Source organism: Marmota monax, unplaced genomic scaffold, assembly GCF_021218885.2.
Source record: "Marmota monax isolate L192 unplaced genomic scaffold, Marmota_monax_Labrador192_F-V1.1 WCK01_AAM20220418_F8-fsc00105, whole genome shotgun sequence".
Taxonomy (NCBI): Eukaryota; Metazoa; Chordata; class Mammalia; order Rodentia; family Sciuridae; genus Marmota; species Marmota monax.
In genome coordinates, this window is record NW_026692947.1 from 6,104,656 (window position 1) to 6,123,629 (window position 18,974).

At 40.6% G+C, this 18,974-nt stretch overlaps 1 protein-coding gene across 1 annotated transcript; it reads right to left on the reverse strand.

Moving 5' to 3' along the window:
• Positions 1 to 1,488: 1,488 nt before the first annotated feature.
• Positions 1,489 to 8,498, reverse strand: Slc30a1 (solute carrier family 30 member 1). Its single transcript, XM_046452250.2, has 2 exons — positions 7,784 to 8,498; positions 1,489 to 6,201 (listed from the first exon to the last, which is right to left on the reverse strand). Exons 1-2 carry the CDS (start codon positions 8,403 to 8,405, stop codon positions 5,294 to 5,296), a joined length of 1,530 nt encoding a protein of 509 aa, XP_046308206.1. The 5' UTR covers positions 8,406 to 8,498; the 3' UTR covers positions 1,489 to 5,293.
• Positions 8,499 to 18,974: the final 10,476 nt, after the last annotated feature.

Genomic DNA, 18,974 nt, shown 5'->3' on the forward strand with positions numbered 1-18,974 from the left:
CATCTTTAAACACTTCAGTGTCCTGGTCATTGGGCTATGAGAAAATATAGATGGAAAATAACAATCCTGACCTTACCATTTATAATATAGAAGTAAACAGGTTTTTAAATGGGCAAATGCAAGAATGCTATAAATTACTGGATTTAAAATGAAAAGGCCTGTAATAGGCTACAGTCCAGAGTGGCAAAAATTTCTGAAGGCCCAGAAATGTCTAAAAAACCAATATTACTTAGGTACGGTGGCACACTCCTGTAATTCCAGAAACTCAGGAGGTAGAAGCAGGATTGCAGGTTCAAGGCCAGCCTTAAAAACTTAGTGAGACCCTGTTTCAAAATAAAAAATTTTCAAAAAGGACTGGGGAATGTAGCACAATGGTGAAGTGCTCCTGGATTCAATTGCCAGTACCAAAAATTATATATCTCATATAACATTTATCTAATTCAAAAGCAACACATTTATTCAAATATGCAGGGTATAATATATAAAATTGATTTTAGGGAAAATTAGCAGATATTTTGAAAAGCCACATTGCCCCAAAAGATAATTTTTCTCAGACACACTCAGTAAGAGATAACCTTCTGAATTCGGAAAATGTTAAAATATAAAAGAGCATGTGGAATCAACTGAAATGTGTATATGTAGATGTGGACATATCTGAGAGCTAGTTCAAACTTTTAGTTCCAAATAACAGGTAAACTGACTTGTCTTTCTGTAGTTACTTTCACTATAACCCACTCCAAGTTTATCCTGTACTTTTTCCACTTTTTCATTTATCCATTCAAATTGGTAACATCTCTTTTCCTATAAAACCAAGTTCAAACTGTTTAACATAAATTTAACCTTGTCTTTTACCATCTGCTTTTACTTCCCAACCCCCTAGTTGTTTTTACTATCCTATGATGCCTCACCTGTCAGCCCCACTCCATCTGAACTGACATACTCTTTTCCAAAGATGTTTACCTCTTCTTTGGAATATCTACTGTATTTATCAGTTCCTTTGAATGTTTATCTACTACCATTTATTGCCAACTTATTTTTTACCTCCCAGCAAAAGTTCAAGGAAAAATTTTTATGTGAGCCTATTTGTGGAAATCCTGAGGTTCAATTAACACATTCATGTACTAACTTTTAAGTTTTAGATGATCACATAGGTACAAAATATTTCATAATCTTTATTAGTAACAATGCTTACAAGTAAAAACTAGGAAGTATCAAAAGCAGCAGCTTACCTGTAACTATATAAATCTAATTTTAAAGATTATAACCAAAAGAAAAGATTCATAGGCATTGAGTATTTCCTATTAGTGGACCTTTCTACTACAATTTTTGCCCACATTTGTTTCCTTCAATACCACTGTCCTGAAATCATTATTCTGCACACTAGCAACATTTGTTATTGAACTACACCTTTCAACTCAATACCTGAATCCCATTTCTTTCACAAAACCCACCCTAGTATTAAAGGGAAGGCCATATGCACAAACAAAGTAGATATGAAAATTAGTTTATTTTCTACTTAACTTTTAATAAATGAGAAGAAACACAGTAGTCTGTCTCATATAGAACATTTATAATACATAACAATCCATAAAGCCTCGTGGTGAGGTAGGAACAGCTTTGGAAAATAACACACAATCAAAAAACATACAAAAAGTTAGAAGTTAGGTAAAATGTTGCAGCACTAAAAGACAGTTTATCTGTATCTGCATTTAATGAGATGATAACTGCATTTAACTGTGCCATATCTGGCCCAAAAGACAGGCAACCGCAGACACAAAAACAACACAATTATGAAAGTTTCATAAGAAATCACAGAATACACTTCATTGTGCTGTTTCAAGGCAGAACCATAACATGGCAATTTGTGTCTTTTTATATATAACCACATATTAATTGTATGTTACATTCCCTTCAGCATCTTTTTGCCAAAGACACTGAACCATAAAATTTTTGGTTTAAAAGTTTAAATTGAATAACATACAAAAGGCTCTTGTGCCAGTGAAAATGACTGCTAAACATTCCAGAGCTTGTTAGTGAAACAAATTAGCATCACCACATACTGGTAGAGCTACATCAAAATAGTGCTATTACAATTCCCATTTCAGAGACACGGAACACTGTATGACACAGTTTCAATTTAAACAACAAACAAAACCTCCACCTTCCCAAGAGTTTTAACACTGTTTTATCACTTAACTGAAACTCAGTATTAAAATAAATATTTTTAAATTGCAGAATTACTCTCCATATTTGTGTATATGTGAACATCTTAAGACAGCAGGTTAATGACATGTTTATCATTCAAATGAGATCTGCTTATAAACAGTAAAAATCTTCAACTCAATACCAGTTAACCTACTAAACATTTCACATTAGGTTCCATAGGTCTTTTCCCTTAAATTTTTCAAAAATTCAAAATTAACTGAATGCTAACAAGATACAAATGTTAACATAACCTTCTACTTAGAGTGATTTTCCAAGGTGCACTTAATGGAAATTTTTCCTATTCAAACTACATACCTTAGGATAAAGTTATTCAGCATTTTGTTTTCTCAAATATATATACAGCCAAATTTTAGAGGATTTTTATTTTTCAGGTTCCAGTCCAAATTTTTATAACATAGATATCTTCCAGAATAAACAATCATACAAGCTAAAAGTTAACAATAGAGAATTAAATCTCTCACTAAGGCTGCATTTGGCTTGGAAAAATTCCTGGTTAGTTTTAAATCAGGCATATGCAGCACCTTCTTCTCAATAAAAATTTCAGAAAAGTTTCTAAACATTCTACACTGATCTTGCTCAAATATAAAAGAGCCAGTAGGAGAGATACAACTCCCAAAACTGATGCAGTGTTATAAAACAGCATATTTAAATAATGGATGTAAGTCTCCCAATAATTCAGGATATTTCTCGCATTTTCTTTCCGGAAGGAATAAACTATTTTGAGAAAGACACTTAAATCCCGCAACATTTAAATATAAAAGCATGTCTTTTTTTCTTAAAGATAATGCTAATATAGCTAAAAATGGGTTAGAAAGTGCATTGTAAAGAAATAAATAATTCTCTGCTAAAACTCAAAAGGTGAGTCAGTGCCCACTGATTTTGCTATGACAGAGTCCTTTGAAAAAAGAAAATCCTATGGTACCACTTTGTTACACATAAGCTACTTAAAAATTATGAAAAGTGAAATATCTAAAACCTAAAGGCTATCCCTTCAAAGCACTTTTGAAAAATAAAACAAAGCCCTTGTCCCATGCTTATATACCATTTTAAAAAATTCTCACTCTGGTGATGTCTTCTCCTTAGGTGTTATACCACCTTTAAGACAGACCCCAAATGGAACATTGTAAAGAAAACCCCATTGAATGTAATATATTTTACCAGTTATCCTATTGTATCATTGCTAAAATGTTTAGGTAACAAATTGTTTTGAGATCTTAATAAAATGTTTTATGAAGTATTAAATCAGGAATGTACATGATACAATAAAATTTGCAGCTTTCTCTTGTTCACCCAGATAGGTTGCTCAATTTCATGTTTAAAAACAAAAAACACCTTTTGCAAAACTCAAAGCAACTACTAGGTAAAGAATTGAATGACACACTATCAGATAAGAGTATTAAAAGATCAAGATATATTGTAAATTGGCAGGTTATGGTTTGGCCCATTATAATATACGTGAACTTACAAACTATGTTCCTAAAATTACCTCATTCTCATTGGAAAAACCAGCTGTTCTTAAATAGACCCATTGCCAGCAACAGGCATATATTAGGGGAAAAAACACCATCTACAACAAAAGATCATCTCTTTAAAAACTGTCATATTCAAATACTTTCATCTTAAGACCTATTAAGCAATGAATTATTTTAAATCCCCAAAGTAGTCAGCTATAAAAGTTACTGAAGTAGTCAGAATACCTTGTTTCTAGAAAAATAGAGCTATACATGATAACTGATATTAATATCCATTCTTCTGAGGACAAAAATCTTCATTTTCTTCACAAAGCAGAACCCCTTCTTCTAACAAGAAAAATATAACTTAAATAACCTTAAAATATTTGTGTTGGATTTAAAATCTATAGCAATAATCAAATAGCCAAGAACAATTTCCTGGATGGAAAGCATGACATCCTGCAAAATAAGTCACTGGTCTAAGAACTAAGCAATGTCAAGAACTGATGACTTACGGAATCTTCAATTCTCCCTTAATTATTAATTTTGCTAAGAATATCCAGATTGTATTAAGCATCTTTCTTTTCTTTTAAGTTAGTGGCTCTTGGCAAAGCACAAGCTATAAATGGTTGTACTCAAAAAGCTGTTTAAATCCTTTCATGATTAGTCACCATGAAATGCCTTTAACTTCAAAGTTTTTTTAAACACCCACAATTTAAAAGATTACATTAATACCTTGCATTTAGCAAGCTAAGATCAAGTTAAAATCCTTAAAAATATTTAGATATTTTGTGAGTAAACTTTCAGCTCAATGTTTCTAATACCAATCTTTCAAAGAAAGTAATGCTGGTGAACATGTTCATGTTTTAGGCTAACCTTGGTAGAAGAAAGGAGTTGAAATTCTCAAAATAATTTAGAGATGTAGTCTGAATATTAACATACAATAGTTTAAAGTATTTAGTTTGGTTCTTCCCTGCTCTTACTCCCTATTTAGCCTATTATGTGTAAACTCTAATTCAATTTTCTAATTGTCTCACTGTTTATTGGATTTAACAGTAGCAATATAGAATACAGAATAGTAACTGATCTTATTTTTCTGCTCATAGCCATGAGTCACTCTTAAAATATGCTGCCCATTATACTATGTAATGATTTCAAAGGGCAAGTATAAACATTACCCAAAACTTGCTGATGACTTTACAGGTCTACCAATTATAATCCTAATAAAGAATAACAATGGGGGTAAAGAAAAGCAGAGAAATTCCAGTAACAATTTTTAATTTATTTATCCCCCTAATTTTTTATCATGGGAAAATCGGAAATCAAATGTCATTATGTGATATAAGGTTTATACTTACTTTAAACAAAAATGTAACATAGTGTTAAAACTGGCTTTCAAAAATTGTTACAGCATAGCTGTACTCTGCACTAATAATCACAAAGTTGTAATATAGAACTCTGTTATGCAGTCCCATTATGTTCTTACAAAAATAGAATTAAACTGTGTGACCAGACAAGGACTTCAATTACACTACTTGGCAAACTTAGAATTTCAATGGAGTCTTTTTCCTCTTGCAGTTTAAAGCAAAAGTCAAATATCACATCTTTTTCAAGACTCACAAAGATGATTCAGGTTGCTTGTTTGGCACTTTTTTAATCTCTATCACAACAGCAGGGATGTTTTCAACTTTAGTCCTCCTGGGCTTCTTCTCTAGATTGTCACTAAGTTCTAAACAAGAAATGCTAACTGCTGGGCCCTTTTCTGCATCCTTTCCAGGATGGGCTGGTGGCCGTGTCCCACAACATTGCTTCAAAGCACACTGAGTCCTGCAGGCAAGTTCACAAGGGACTACACTTGCATTAGAGCCTACACTAGCAAATTCAGGCTGAATGGTAGTAGCGTGAATTCCGTGATTATGAAAAACGCTTTTAATGGTTTTAGCCACCTGCATGTATGATGCTGGGTCTTCGCATTTTATGTGAGCAGTGGCAATGATTCTGCTTCCAGCAAGTTGCCAAACATGTAATTCGTGAACTTCCTCAACTCCTTCAACATCTTGAAGTTCTTTTAGCAAATGTCTGATATCAATTTGTTTAGGAACAGTTTGTAGAAGAATAAGAGCAGATTCCTTAAGTAATGGGTAAGTTGTGTAAAGAAGTATACAAACCATTACAATACAAAGAGTTGGATCTAAATATAGTACCCAGCAAGGACCAGCCTCATGAACTGATGCATGAGTACTATTAATTATGTCTACATAAGCTTTGCAGGGATCAGGGAAACATGGGTTCACACAAAAATCCCCTTCAGAACAACCTTTCCAAGAAAAGAAAAAGAGCAAGGCATTTACTACTACAATCACTGAACCCAAGGCATCTCCAAGGACATGCAGAAAAACTCCACGCATGTTAAGTTGTCCGGCCCTATCATCTTCTTCTTCCAAATTCATATCATCAGGTTCTCTGATAAGATTCCCATTCACTTGTACTTCCACTGCATCATCACTTCTGGATTTTTCTGGATCTACAAAGAAAAAAAAATTTTATCAAATACATTTGAAGTGTTTTTATGTAAACATCCTTTTCTAATTTAAATGGTAAAGAAGGTAAAAATTAAAAAAAAAAAAAAAAACACCAAAGTATGCTCAGAGTAATTTCATATAAATTGACATTCTGGGAACAAGCCAGGACATAATGGCCAGGGCTAAATTAAGTCCTTAAAATAATGCTTCTCCACTCTCCTAATTATAATTACTCTCTCTCCTTCCTAAAAAGTATATCTTTTCTATGGGGGTGAGGGTCCTATAAACATTCTGCTGCATTTTTTGGCATATACAAAGGAAAACATAGAACTAAAGATTATCATCCATTAAATGCAGCTGTGGATATACCTACTAAAATAAAATGCCTAATTAAACACTGGACTTTCTCTACCATCATTGAGGTAGATGTGAGAATAAAATCAGTTCTAACTTGTGAAGATTCATCAAGAATATAAAAGATACTTTAGGTAGAGAGAATCTAAAAACTAACAAATCAACAATTTAATCACAGAGACTATTAGTAAAATTGGAACTAAATGATCACTACCTACCCTAAAAGCTTTAAAGTCCCAAGTACTGATTTTTAAAGGAATTATACACCAGACAGAGTAGCTTAATTTTCTCTAGAGTAACACCCTGCCAAATGGAATGAGAAAAACCCAATATTAATTAAACCTTTTCAATGCACAACTAAAACTTCACTAACATGATATCCTGCATTTGAAAAAGAAAATTGTCTCTGTAGAATGATACAACCAGGTAAATAAATACATATGGGGGAAAAATGGAAGAAAATACAAACTGTTAACATCTGTGCTTGAGTAGTATTGGTTGACTCTTTCATTCCTTTTTTTCAACATTTTCCACATTTCCTTCCAGAGTACTTATGTTTAGAATTAAAAGCCTTCATTAAAAATATAAGATGAATGCATTACCATCACTTTTACTTTTAGTACCATTATAAAAAAAAGTCCTAAGTGAAGTAAACGTTAAACATGCCCCAACAGGTCCCTAAGCCTATGATTTTCAGGATTAGGTGTCAATTAAGTGAAATACACACTGGTGTTCATAAAAGAAACCTTTAACCAGGGTTTATATGCTCTAAATGCATCATTATGAAACTTGTTCAATGGGCATAAGAACTACTTTTGAAGAGGAAGGGTTCCTACAGCCCAACATCTAGGACCCAATTGGGAGTTTTTTGCGTTTCCCAGGAGCGCAAGGAATTGAACTTGGAAAGCATTCTGACCCTGCTAAGCAAAAACCAGACAAGTCTCTAAAAAATACAACCTGTAAATGCGGGTGCAGGGTGCAATGGGATGAGTCTTCCCCCGACGTTCCTACCCTCAGACCCACAGTCCCTCCACTTGCAAGTGAATCGCGCCCCCACGCTCCTCCGCCAGGATGAAAGGGAGAGAGTGCGGGCCACCGACCCAGCCGGGAGGAGGCGGCACAACCTGGGCGCGCGGGCACCAGGGGGCGTGCGGGCCATCCCGCCGAGGGCCAGGCGAGGGTCCGGGCTGCCCAAACCAACCACCTGCGGCGGCGACTTTCCCTGCTTACCTGCAGAGTCCAGTTTCAGCCCGTTGGAGTTGCTGGTATTGGCCACCAGGGTGTTGGTCTCCTCCTGGTCTGGCCCGGGCTCGCCCGGGGCCATGCTGACATCGTTGTCCCCGGTGCGGTTGCTCTTGACGCGGACCCCTTTGGGGAGGCCGTGGCTGTGGCCGTGCCCCCCGTGCGAGTGGCTGTGACCGGAGTCCTGGCTGAAGCCGCTGTGATGGTGGAAGAGACAGAGCCCCAGCACGTTGACCAGCAGCCCGGCCACGCCGACTCCGAGGACCACCAGCGGCTGCTGCATCTCGTGCGGCTCGATGAAGCGCTCGATGGCCTCCAGCAGGATGGCGAAGCAGAGGCCGGTCAGGAAGATGGCGTTCACCAGAGCCCCCATCACCTCGGCCCGGATCCAGCCGAACGTGTTCTTCTGGGTGGCGTGGGTCCGCCGGGCGAAGCGCTCGGCCACCAGCGCCACCACGAGCGCCAGCACGTCCGACAACATGTGGAAGGAGTCGGAGAGCATCGCCAGCGACGAGGTCACCCGGCTGACCACCACCTCCAGCACCATGAACATGAAGGTCAGTAGCAGCATGCACAGCAGCCGGCCCCGGTTCTGACCCCAGCACCCCATGGCTGCGGCTCGGTGGCCGGCCGCAGGCGGCCGGGCGACTCGGGAGGCGGCGGCTAGGCGCCGAGGGTCGGCGACCGGGCGACCGAGGAAGGCGGGCGGCGCGGGGCTCTCACGGCCCGCGGCGGGCAGCTCGGGAAACCGCTGCCGGGCCCCCGCGGCCGCACGGGGGCGAGCCCGGGGTCAGGCCGCCGCGCCCCGCGCCTGTAGGCGTCCTCGGCCGGCCGGCGGCGCGCAGCTCTTCAGGCGTCCGTCCTCGGAGCCGGCGCCGAGGCCCGGCTCGGCCCCAGCAGCCCCCACACACGCACCCGGGCGGAGGCGGGGGGCTGGGACTTCCAGAGCCGGGGGACCGAGAACAGGCGGGCGGCGGACGAGGGCGGCGGGTGGCTCCGCGCTGAGAAGGCTCCGAGCATCTGAGGGCTCTCCTTGCTCGTCTCCTCGGCTGTGGCTGGACTGAGGAGCCCACGGCTGAAGCGCTAAAGAGGCGGCAGCCACAGCAGCTGCACTCGGCCCGGTTTCGGGCGCCTTCTTCGCCCCCCCGCCTTTGCAGACGGTTTACAAAAAAACTTTGCTTTGCACTCGGAACCCCCGTTTTCACACGGACCCGAGCGTGACAAGGCCCCGGCGCCCCGCCCCCCAGACCCGGCACGCTTTCCCATTGGCCAGGAACCCTCACGACAGCCGTCGCGTCCCTCCCATACGCGCTCGCTACTGGATGGAGACGCGGAGGGGCGGGAGTGGGGCGGGGTCTCGGCTTCAACCGAGGGAGGCGGGGCCTTTCTCTCCTGGAGCCGGGCGTGGGCCCGGGGCCGTGGCCGGGTGCAGCGGCGGGCGTCGTGGGGGAGGGTCCGGGGTGCGGGCCGCGTGCAGCAGAGGGGGAGGGGCGGGCAGGCAGACCTCCCCCACCCGCGATGTTGCGGGGTCCTGGTTTCGGCTCTGCGAGTCCTCACAGTCCCCAGCACACCTGCGGGGGCCAGGCTTTAGACAGACTTTGATCCTAGGAGCCGAGTCCACGTGGGGGCGGGCCGCCGGGCGGCTGTGTGACAGACCCGCCACCTGGGAGGGGCAGGGAGCAGAGCCCCTCCGTGCGGGGCCCTCGGGTGCATCCTCCGGGCAGAGGAGCCTGAGATTAGGCCAACAGACTCATAAACAAGTGCTGCACGTAACTTGTGACTCTCGGCTTAGCACCGAGCTGAGGAGTTAGCCCTCAGGCGAGTGGCCTGTACCGAGAATCTTTGTAAATGGTTTAGTAAAGTGAATTACTCCTATCATCACCTCCCCGGGAGACCTTGTGTAAGTCAGGTATTTCTGTCACTGATTATCTAAGAACAGTTTAGGGACGGACTTCAAGCTGGAGAAACCTGGGCTCTGATCCTTGCCTTGTCGCAAGTGACTTTGACCAAGTCACCTAATCTCTCTACACCTGTTCATCTATAAAGTAAAGGACTGAACAAGTGGAACTCTTAAGATTCCTTCTAACTCCAAAATTCTAAAGGCTCTATGATTTCACACTTTATTTATAGACCACAAACAGCGGAACCCTGTGTTGGTTGCTAGGGGGAGGGGGAGGGGCAGTAAAAATACAAAAGAAAAAGCTGTCCAGGTGGAGGTAGAATATAAAAATTTTAAGTTTACTATGAAGTGCTCTTCATAAGTTTTGCTAACCCTAAGTTTAGATTGAACGAATGTGTACTGTGGAGATAGATATAGATATCTCTCTCTATATATATATATCTATATATATATATATATATATATCTATATCTATATATATATATATATAGAGAGAGAGAGAGAGAGAGAGAGAGAGAGAGAATAATCTGGAAGCCAAGACTTCCTGATGGAAAGTGGGCTGGTAACTGGAGTCAAAAAAATGGCCTGAGATGGACCTTTAAGGCCTCACCCCTGAACTGGATGAAGGACCCCCCAACTAACTGCTCCAGGTTGCTATAAGTGTACTGCCAGTCATTGCCTTAAGATGCCTAGGTAAGGCTTATTTGGAGCTGTGTTGTTTTGCCCATCCCCCACCCACTTATTCTTATACATTTTTTGTGATGTGTATATGGTGTGTTTGTCATCTCCCCATCTAGCGTGGAGAGCCAGATGTTCATCTTCCGTTTCTGCTTGGCTGGAATATAGAAGAGTGGAGGAAAGTTTGCAAGACATTATAAAAAAAAGAATTGACAGAATTTGATGATTTATTGTTATTGGGAGGGAGAAAAATAGAATTCAACAAAGATAATTACAATGTTTCCAATCTGACAAATAGTGCTTTAGTAAGGAGGTTGGGAAGGGGGTGTAACAGGGGGTCACTTGTTGCTTTGACTATATCCCTTGTGGCTTTGAAACTTACATGTTTTTTTTTCCTTTTCCCCAACCTCTTCCCTGACCACCTCCTCTCTGATCTTTTCCCTAATCTTCCTCCTTTCAGATCTTCTCCCAGATCTTCTTTTCCCTAACCTCCTTCTTCCTAATCTCAAGTTAGTTTAAATGAGCTCCATTTATAAATGTGATTTTGAAGTGACGTATGGATGGTGGCAATGCTAAGAATTGGATTTATGAACTTTAGGACCACCAATCTCCCCTTCTTTGATGTGGACAAGTGACATTTTTCTCTGAACATATGTAAACACAGCTCCCAGTGAAACCATTTATTACAGAAATTGGGGAGCCATTCGTGGTTAAAATGTTCTCATGGGAATGGCCAGGGGACAGTTGGAGGACCATTTTGCTTCTACTGGAGGCTTCTGTGCATCCCACCGAATGCAAGAATTTGATATTCAAAGAAAAACCAATAAGTGCAATAGGCAGTCTTGCTTCACAAACAGGGTAACAGTCTTTCAATAAACAGGCTAAATTAGGAGATGTTTAGACCCATAGAAAAAAGTGAGTTATAGTCACCTCAGTAGCCACTTATGAGAACCTACTCTGGGCAACATTTAAACCATTTCCCAAACAATGTGCTTTATTCCCTCATAACCTGGTGGGGCAGGGGATACTACATTTTCCAGGTTGTCAGAGAAGTCATAATCATGTGCTCCAGAGAAAGTAATATTTTTAGAGTAGAAAAATATTTCAGTCAAATAAACTTTCCTTTTGCCCAGCATTGTGTGGGCAGAATACTCTTATAGCTTGACTACCAAGTTTCTTTTCAGCCGGTTATCCTAGAGTTTTGGCACAGCCACAAGTGGATCAAAATAAAGTGACCATACCTATTCACCAACACTCCCAGAGGTTGTGACCCCAGGTTGAGAAAGATGGCTTGATTTTTTCTTCCTAATTTTTGAGAAGTTGTCTGATACCTTGCTTAGTATCCAAACTGACAAACACAGCATACTTTGAAGATGAGAGAATAATGTTCCTTTTGGAAAGAGACTGCCAATTTGAATGCAAGTCAACTGCTTAACACACACCCTACAATCTCAGCCCTCTGGCCCTATCCTTGCTCTCAGTTAAAGTTTGAAAGAATCTTGTAGGATTCTTGTAAAAGCTGTGAGGCACAAACAGACCTCTGAATTTTGGTTATCAAAAATCATGAGTGTATAAAGCTCTGCCTTACCTGGAAAGACAGAAGAACAAAACGTGAAAATCGGGTTGTATTTGATTCAGTTGACACTAAATCACTTCTTTTTTTAAATATTTTTTAATTGTTGATAGACCTTTATTTTAGTTATTTATATATGGTGCTGAGAATCGAACCCAGTGCCTCACACATGCCAGGCAAGTGCTCTACCGCTGAGCCCCAGCCCCAGCCCTTAAATCACTTCTAATGTTCAATCTTGAAACAAAACTCATGCGGAAATCAGGTTTTGTTTGTTTTTTCATCTTTTGGAACTACATGAATGATTCTTGCAAATATGAACTGAAATTTCTAGCAACAATTCAAGGACCAAGGTTTAGGGTTTATTTTAGCTGCTCCCAGTCCTTTGGGAGAACAAGAATAAACAAGTAACAATGCAGTAACAAAACCCAGAAACAGCACAAAAAGTCCCAGAGGTATAAGGGAAACCATAAGAAAGAAATGCTCAGAGCAGGAAACCCAGAGCAAGCAGAGGAGAAACAGCAACAGTGTGGAGAACAGAATTGTTCTGTGACAGGCCCAGGACAGTTGCTGAGCTCTTTTTATGTGTTGGTTAAGCTAAAGAATGGCAGGTAAGGACTAGCAGCAAAGGGAAACTCATTTTTTCTTGGACACTGAAAATTGGATCTAACTGTTCTCTAGTCATGCCTGAAAATTATATCTAGAACTAAAGGCACTGATGTCTATACAGTAAGGCTCATTGAATTTTGTGATTTTCTTAGGTTCCAGGTTACTTAAAAGCAGAAATTGTTGAAGACTCAGGCAAGTCAGTCTTAAAGTTTAGGCTAACTGCCCAATCTTTCTTTCTTTCAAAAGAAGGGCTGTTCTAAGGATGGGAGATCTAATTAAAGCAGAAAGTACAGAAGTTTTTAAAAAAAAGAAGTCAAAGCATTTTTTTTTTTTTGACTGTCCCATTACTTGTCTACAAAGATGATACTGACCAGTGGAGCATTTTGAAAGCATCACACACTTAATGAGTTTTAGGATGATAGAAACATCAGGGAACTAACCCTTAAAAGTTATTGTGTGCCTTCAGACAAGTTATTAGGCCTCTCTGGGCCTCAACTCCCACATCTTTCCAGTGAGGAGTTATAAGAGCTAAGAGGTTATAATAGGTGAGTAAAGGAGGTAGAGCTGCCTGATTGATATTCTCAAGTGAAGCTTTTAAGCCATCTGTACTTGTGTTTTCTGTGAATCCTGCGCTGGGTTCTGGCAAATTCAGCAACTGCTTTGTTACCATTTTACGTTTGGGAAACTCATTCTGATGGACTCAAAAAGGACTCATTTGCCAGCTAGCTACCCAGTTGATTCACTTTCTCTGGCTAGAGGGATGAGCCCATTCACAGAGCCTCCCTCTATCTCACCTGGTGGCCCAGGGCCTCTCAGGACAGTCACATGATAGGATAAAACCTGTGGAGGGGAGTATTTCCAGTGCCTCTTCCAGGCTATAAAAATATCTGCCTAACTCCACATATCATCCTGCCCTCCTCCTCCTGAGTTTTACTGTTTAGCTGCTATGACCTTTTAAAACCCAGATCTGATTATTGCAAAAACATATGTCCTCCACCACTACTATCAAGCAGAGATCTTTTGGTGGCTCTAGAACTCCAAGGAGAAGACCCAGACTTGGATGCACAGATGGGCATCGTTGGGTTCTGGTTAGCCTCCCCAGTCTCATGATATCACTCCACCCAATAGGACTAGCCTTTCTGACGCCCATGAATCCAGCCTGTGTACATACTATTCCCTCTCCTGGGACACTCTTCCTGCCCCTCTTTCCCACATCAATTCTTTTTTAAAAAAAAATTATATATATATACACACATACATACACACACATATACACACACACATATATATTTTTTAAGTTGTAGATGGACACAATATATTTTATTTATTTTTATGAGGTGCTGAGGATCAAACCCAGTTCCTCAGCATGCGAGGCAAGTGCTCTACCACTGAGCCACACCATCAGCCCCTCACATCAATTCTTGTTCATCCTTCAGCTCTTAGCTCAAGGGCCACTTCCTCAGGAAGTCTTCCCTGGCTACTCTGACCACTTCAAGTCACTGTAGTACAAGTTCTTTCAGCTCATTACCTGCTCTTTGGTGGCACTAAACAAAGATGCAATCTTTCATTAAAGCAAATAATAAGATTGTAAACTCTATGAAGGGCAAGGACAGTGTGTGATTTTACTCACCTTTATCACTCTAGCCAGCCTAGCATAGGGGTACACAGTAAATATTTGTTGAATGAGTGAATGTTGACAAATCACCATGCTCATGGTAATCCTTACGTTCATTCCTCAGATCTTTATTGAACATCCAGGTTTCCCTATCCACACAAGGAATCAGATGAGAATCAGATGGCCCATTTCTTCTGGATAGAATAGCAAACACCAGGACACAATCTCATTAATTAGCTCACCTCGTTCTTCAAACAGGATATCACCCTTCTGTTGTGATATTGTCTCACACAAGATGTAATTAATTGATTAAAACTGGGAACCAATTGTAGAATCATGATAACTTTCTAGGTTCTCATAGTTTTCAGAGTTTTTGTTCCTTTTCGAGCTTCACAATAACCCTATGATGTTTGCAAGGCAGGTTCTGTAGATTACGGATGGAGACTCCATGAAATAAAAAATTTGTTCCGAGTTTATGAGTACAAAGCCCTAACTGCACCAGAATGTTTATTTTAGCATCATACCCAAATTTGAGAGGAACAAACCCAGTCTGAGGCTCAAGACTTCATATGCACTAACTTCTACAAATTCTAAAGCTCATCTCAGTTCTAAAAGTTTCTGGTTCTATGATTCTTTTATTAATTTGTAATTACTATAAGGACTAAGGGGAAGTGGCCTACTTGTGAGTGACACCTCTTTAACAGGTCACTCCAAGGTCTGATTCTCTAGTGATGTGTTCCAAAATTGGGTCCTACTCACAGATAATTCTGTAGGGTGAATTAGTTAATTGTTCTGCCTCCTGCATTTATACATTTCTTACTTTTCTTTCTTTCTTTCTTTCTTTTTTAACAACTGGAGTATCTTGCAAAGGGCCTAAGTATTGTCTCCTCGGTCAGGTGCTTCACATTCTTTAACGTGCACTCAGGTCACCTGGAAAACTTATTAAAATGCAGATTCTGATTTAATAGTTCTGCAGTGGAACCTGCAATTCTGCATTTCCAATAAGCTCCAAGTCTAATACTGATAGTCCACAGGTCACATTTTGAGTACCCAGGTAATATAAGCTTACACCGCTCTTTTTTCCTTCCTTCCTTCCTTCTTCTTTTCTCTTAGTTACCTTCTTTTTTCTTTCTTTTGTCCATTCTTCCATTCTTTCTTTTTTTTGTTTGAGAAGGGTATCATTGTGTTGCTGAGGCTAACTTCCAACTTCTGGGCTCAAGTGATCCTTCTGCCTCAAACTCCCCAGTAGCTAGGACTATAGGTACCACTGCACCCTGTTCATAAGCTTTTTTTCTTGTGGGCAGGGAGGTACTGGGGATTGAACTCAGGGGCATTCGACCACTGAGCCACATCCCCAGCTCTATTTTGTATTTTTATTTAGAGACAGGGTCTCACTGAGTTGCTTACTGTCTCACTTTTGCTGAGGCTGGCTTTGAACTTAAGATCCTCCTGCCTCAGCCTTCCGAGCCACTGGGATTACAGGTATATGCCACTGTTCCCAGCTGTTCATGAGTTTTTTTTTTTTTTTTCCGTAGAAGGAGGATATTGTATGAAGTTATTCTCTGGAGGGTGGGAACAACCTCAAACTTAAAAAGTCATTTATTTTACTTTTTTTATTTTTTGTTCGTATGTCTTGTTTGAATTTTAATTGCAGACGAACATATATTTACCTGTATATTAAAATTTTAAATGAAATCAAATGTCTTATCCTTGCATTCTTTAAAATTAGTCAAACTCCCGGTGCAAGTAAGGGTTTCAGTTTTTGCTTACACTGTGTGAGAGAAAAATAGTTACTTTTCAGCTTTTAAAATCATTTTGTTATTCTGACTAGCTTTAATGGCCCCTGAAGCCTGATAGGTTGGGCTGAGGACTCAGAGTACCACTGACGGTCTCTTGTACCCAAACCTTCATTATCCAGCAGGAAATGCCTGTCAATCATTATTCATCAAATCCTCACAAGGAACCCAAAAGACTAATATGAATAAAGGGTTGTACCAGGAACATCAGCAGCAGTAGTCACCAAGTAGTGTAGGTGGGAGGTGAAAAGAGAGACATTTCTCTTTGCTTGCCCACTCATTCTAGAGGAAGAGAGAAAGACCTAACTTCCTCGCAGTCATCCCTACAGACCATTCCCAGTGAGCCCTTGGTAATGACTTCACTTGTACTTTACGCTGCCTTCAAGGTTTACTCCATCATAAGGTCAGAGTTGAAATGTCAAGAGAGACATTTCTTAGTCCCCAAAGTGCCATTGCCTTCAAGGAGACCACGATCAAGACAATGGGGAATTGTGTTTCTAGGAGCTGTTCATGCCATTGCCTCCAAATCTTAAGTGCAGTTCTCTAATGGAAACAGTGTCTGCTAAACTGGAGCAAATAGAGATTGTCTTAGTTCTCAAATGCCTCCTGTTAGGCAGTCTAGGAAGATGGAAGAGCTAAGCCTAATGGAAACCAGAGTCTGGCTTCACAAATTGAGGGGAGAAGAAGGATGAGCTCTTAAGTATTCCTTTCTGTTTCTGTGGTCCAGGCATCCATCATCATTCATAGCAATTGTGTGAGCATTTCCTAACATGGCTCCCATTCCCCTCCTTCAATCTGTTTTACACAGTGCTTTCTGGTTAATATTCCCATACAACAATATTCATGCTGCTCTTGCTCAAAAACTTTCAGTGGTTTCCCAATACCCATAGCACAAGGTATAACATTTATCCAGACATTTAAAGTATCCTGAGTGTGACTTTAACCAGTCTATCCAAAATCCTCTCTCACAACTTGTGATTTAGATATGAGGTGTCCCCCAGAGGATCATGAATGAGATAATGCAAGAATTTTCAGAATTGGAAGGATTAGATTATGAGAGATATAACCTAATCAGTGCGTTAATCCACTGATAGGATTAGCTGGGTGGTAATTATCGGCAGGTAGTGTGTGCTGAGGAGATGGGCCTGGGGGTATGCCTTCGGATTATATATTTTGTCCCTGGGAAGTGGAGCTCATTCTCCACTTCCTTGTTTCCACGTCTTCAGCTGCTCTCCTCCTCCACACCCTTCTGCACCCTTCCACCTTGACGTTTTTTGCCTCACCTCAGGCCCAGAACAATAGAGTCAGCCTTCTGTGGACTGAGACCTCTGAAACCAAGAGCCCCAAATAAACATTTACTCCTCTATCTTGCTCTTGTCAACTCTTTTGTTCACAGCGACAAAAAAAAAAAAAAAAAAAAAAAAAAAGCTGTCTAAAGCACTGCTCCTCAATCTAAACTCTCCATGCAAATCAAATTATATTAAGTGATTGTTCCAAGTTATCTAATGGCTCTGCGCCTCGTTTTTCTCCATTTCATATAATGGAAACCAAAATAACAATCTATCTCATCAAGTTGTGAATTAGATGAAATATACTACACACACACACACACACACACACACACACAGTCTGGTACATGGAAGGAGCCTGTAATAGGGTTGAATGGTGTCCTCCCACCAAGACATTTCCATGTCCTAACTCCTGGAAATTGTGAATGTTACTTTATTTGGAAAAGGGTTCTTTGCAGACATAATTAAGGATATTGAGATGAATAGATCATCCTGGAATACCTAGGTGGGCCCTAAATCCAATGACAAGTGCCCTTAGACAACAGGGGAGATTAAACAAGATAGAAGGAGAAGACCTTGTAAAATGGAGACATCAGAGTGATGCAGCCACCGGTTAAGGTATGCCAACAGCCACTGAAAGTTGGAAGAGGCAAGCAAAGAATTCCCTGTAGGCCTCAGGAGGCAGCACAACCTTCCAACAGCTTGATTTTAGGCTTTTTGACCTTCAAAAGAGTGGGATAATAAGTGTGTGTGTGTGTGTGTGTGTGTGTGTGTGATGGGGAATTGAATTCAGGAGCTCTCTACCACAGAGCTACACCACCAGTCATTTTTATTTTGAAATAGGATCTTGCTAAGTTGCCTAAACTGGCCTTGAGCTTGCAATCCTCATGCCTTAGCCTCCCAAGTCACTGGCATTACAGGTGTGTGCACTGTGCCCAGCAATTTCTGTTGTTTTTAAACTATAAAGTTTGTGTTAATTAGTTACCACAGTCACAAGAACCCAGTACAGGGCCCATTATATATTTCACTATTACAAATCCCAAACATATTTTTTCCTTCTCCCCTCAGCTTTTTTTTAATTTCATTGTTCTCTTCAAGTGTCTTTCGTAGTACCTTTTCAATCAAAAGTAATGACTGAATGAGTGAAGGTGTAAGTGAATAAATGAATGAAAAGCCTACCCCTACCACCTGTCTTGATGCCATATTCCCCAACATAGCTTTTTCTGATTGCTCTACTCCATAAAATCCATCATAAAGTGACAAGAACACACACACACACACACATAAAAAGTGCCAAGAACACTCATGATTAGTGTTTTCAATTTCTGCCCCATAATGCATTCCATTTGTGTGTTTCTCTTTCCCTCCTCCAAGCTTGTTGAAGACAGATCTGGGCTATTTTATCTTTTTAATACCCTCAGGACCTAGGACATGGTAGTGAATCAAGTTTATGACAACAATAATAATCCTATTGTCAAAAGTTGTCCACTAATTTGTTACTCATTCCATGGTTTCCCCAGGACCTAGAATGTATTATATCCTCCAATGGTAGCCGTTTGCTCCTTGTGTCAACTGCTTTTCCCAACTGCCATTCATCCTGCCAGTCCCAATGTATTTCAAATATATGTTGCAAATGGAAGGTGAGTTGAACAGGCCTATCTGATCCTTCTATTGGGTAGACTTGTGTGAAATAAGTAGACTGTAGGACCATGCCTGGAAATC

What these genes read in the sequence shown, in the direction of transcription:
- Slc30a1 (XM_046452250.2), bottom strand. Translation starts at nt 8,405, where the DNA reads ATGGGGTGCTGGGGTCAGAACCGGGGCCGGCTGCTGTGCATGCTGCTA. An exon ending in GCTGAAACTGGACTCTGCAG is followed by an intron (nt 6,202 to 7,783) that starts GTAAGCAGGGAA and finishes TTTTCTTTGTAG; the next exon opens with ATCCAGAAAAATCCAGAAGT.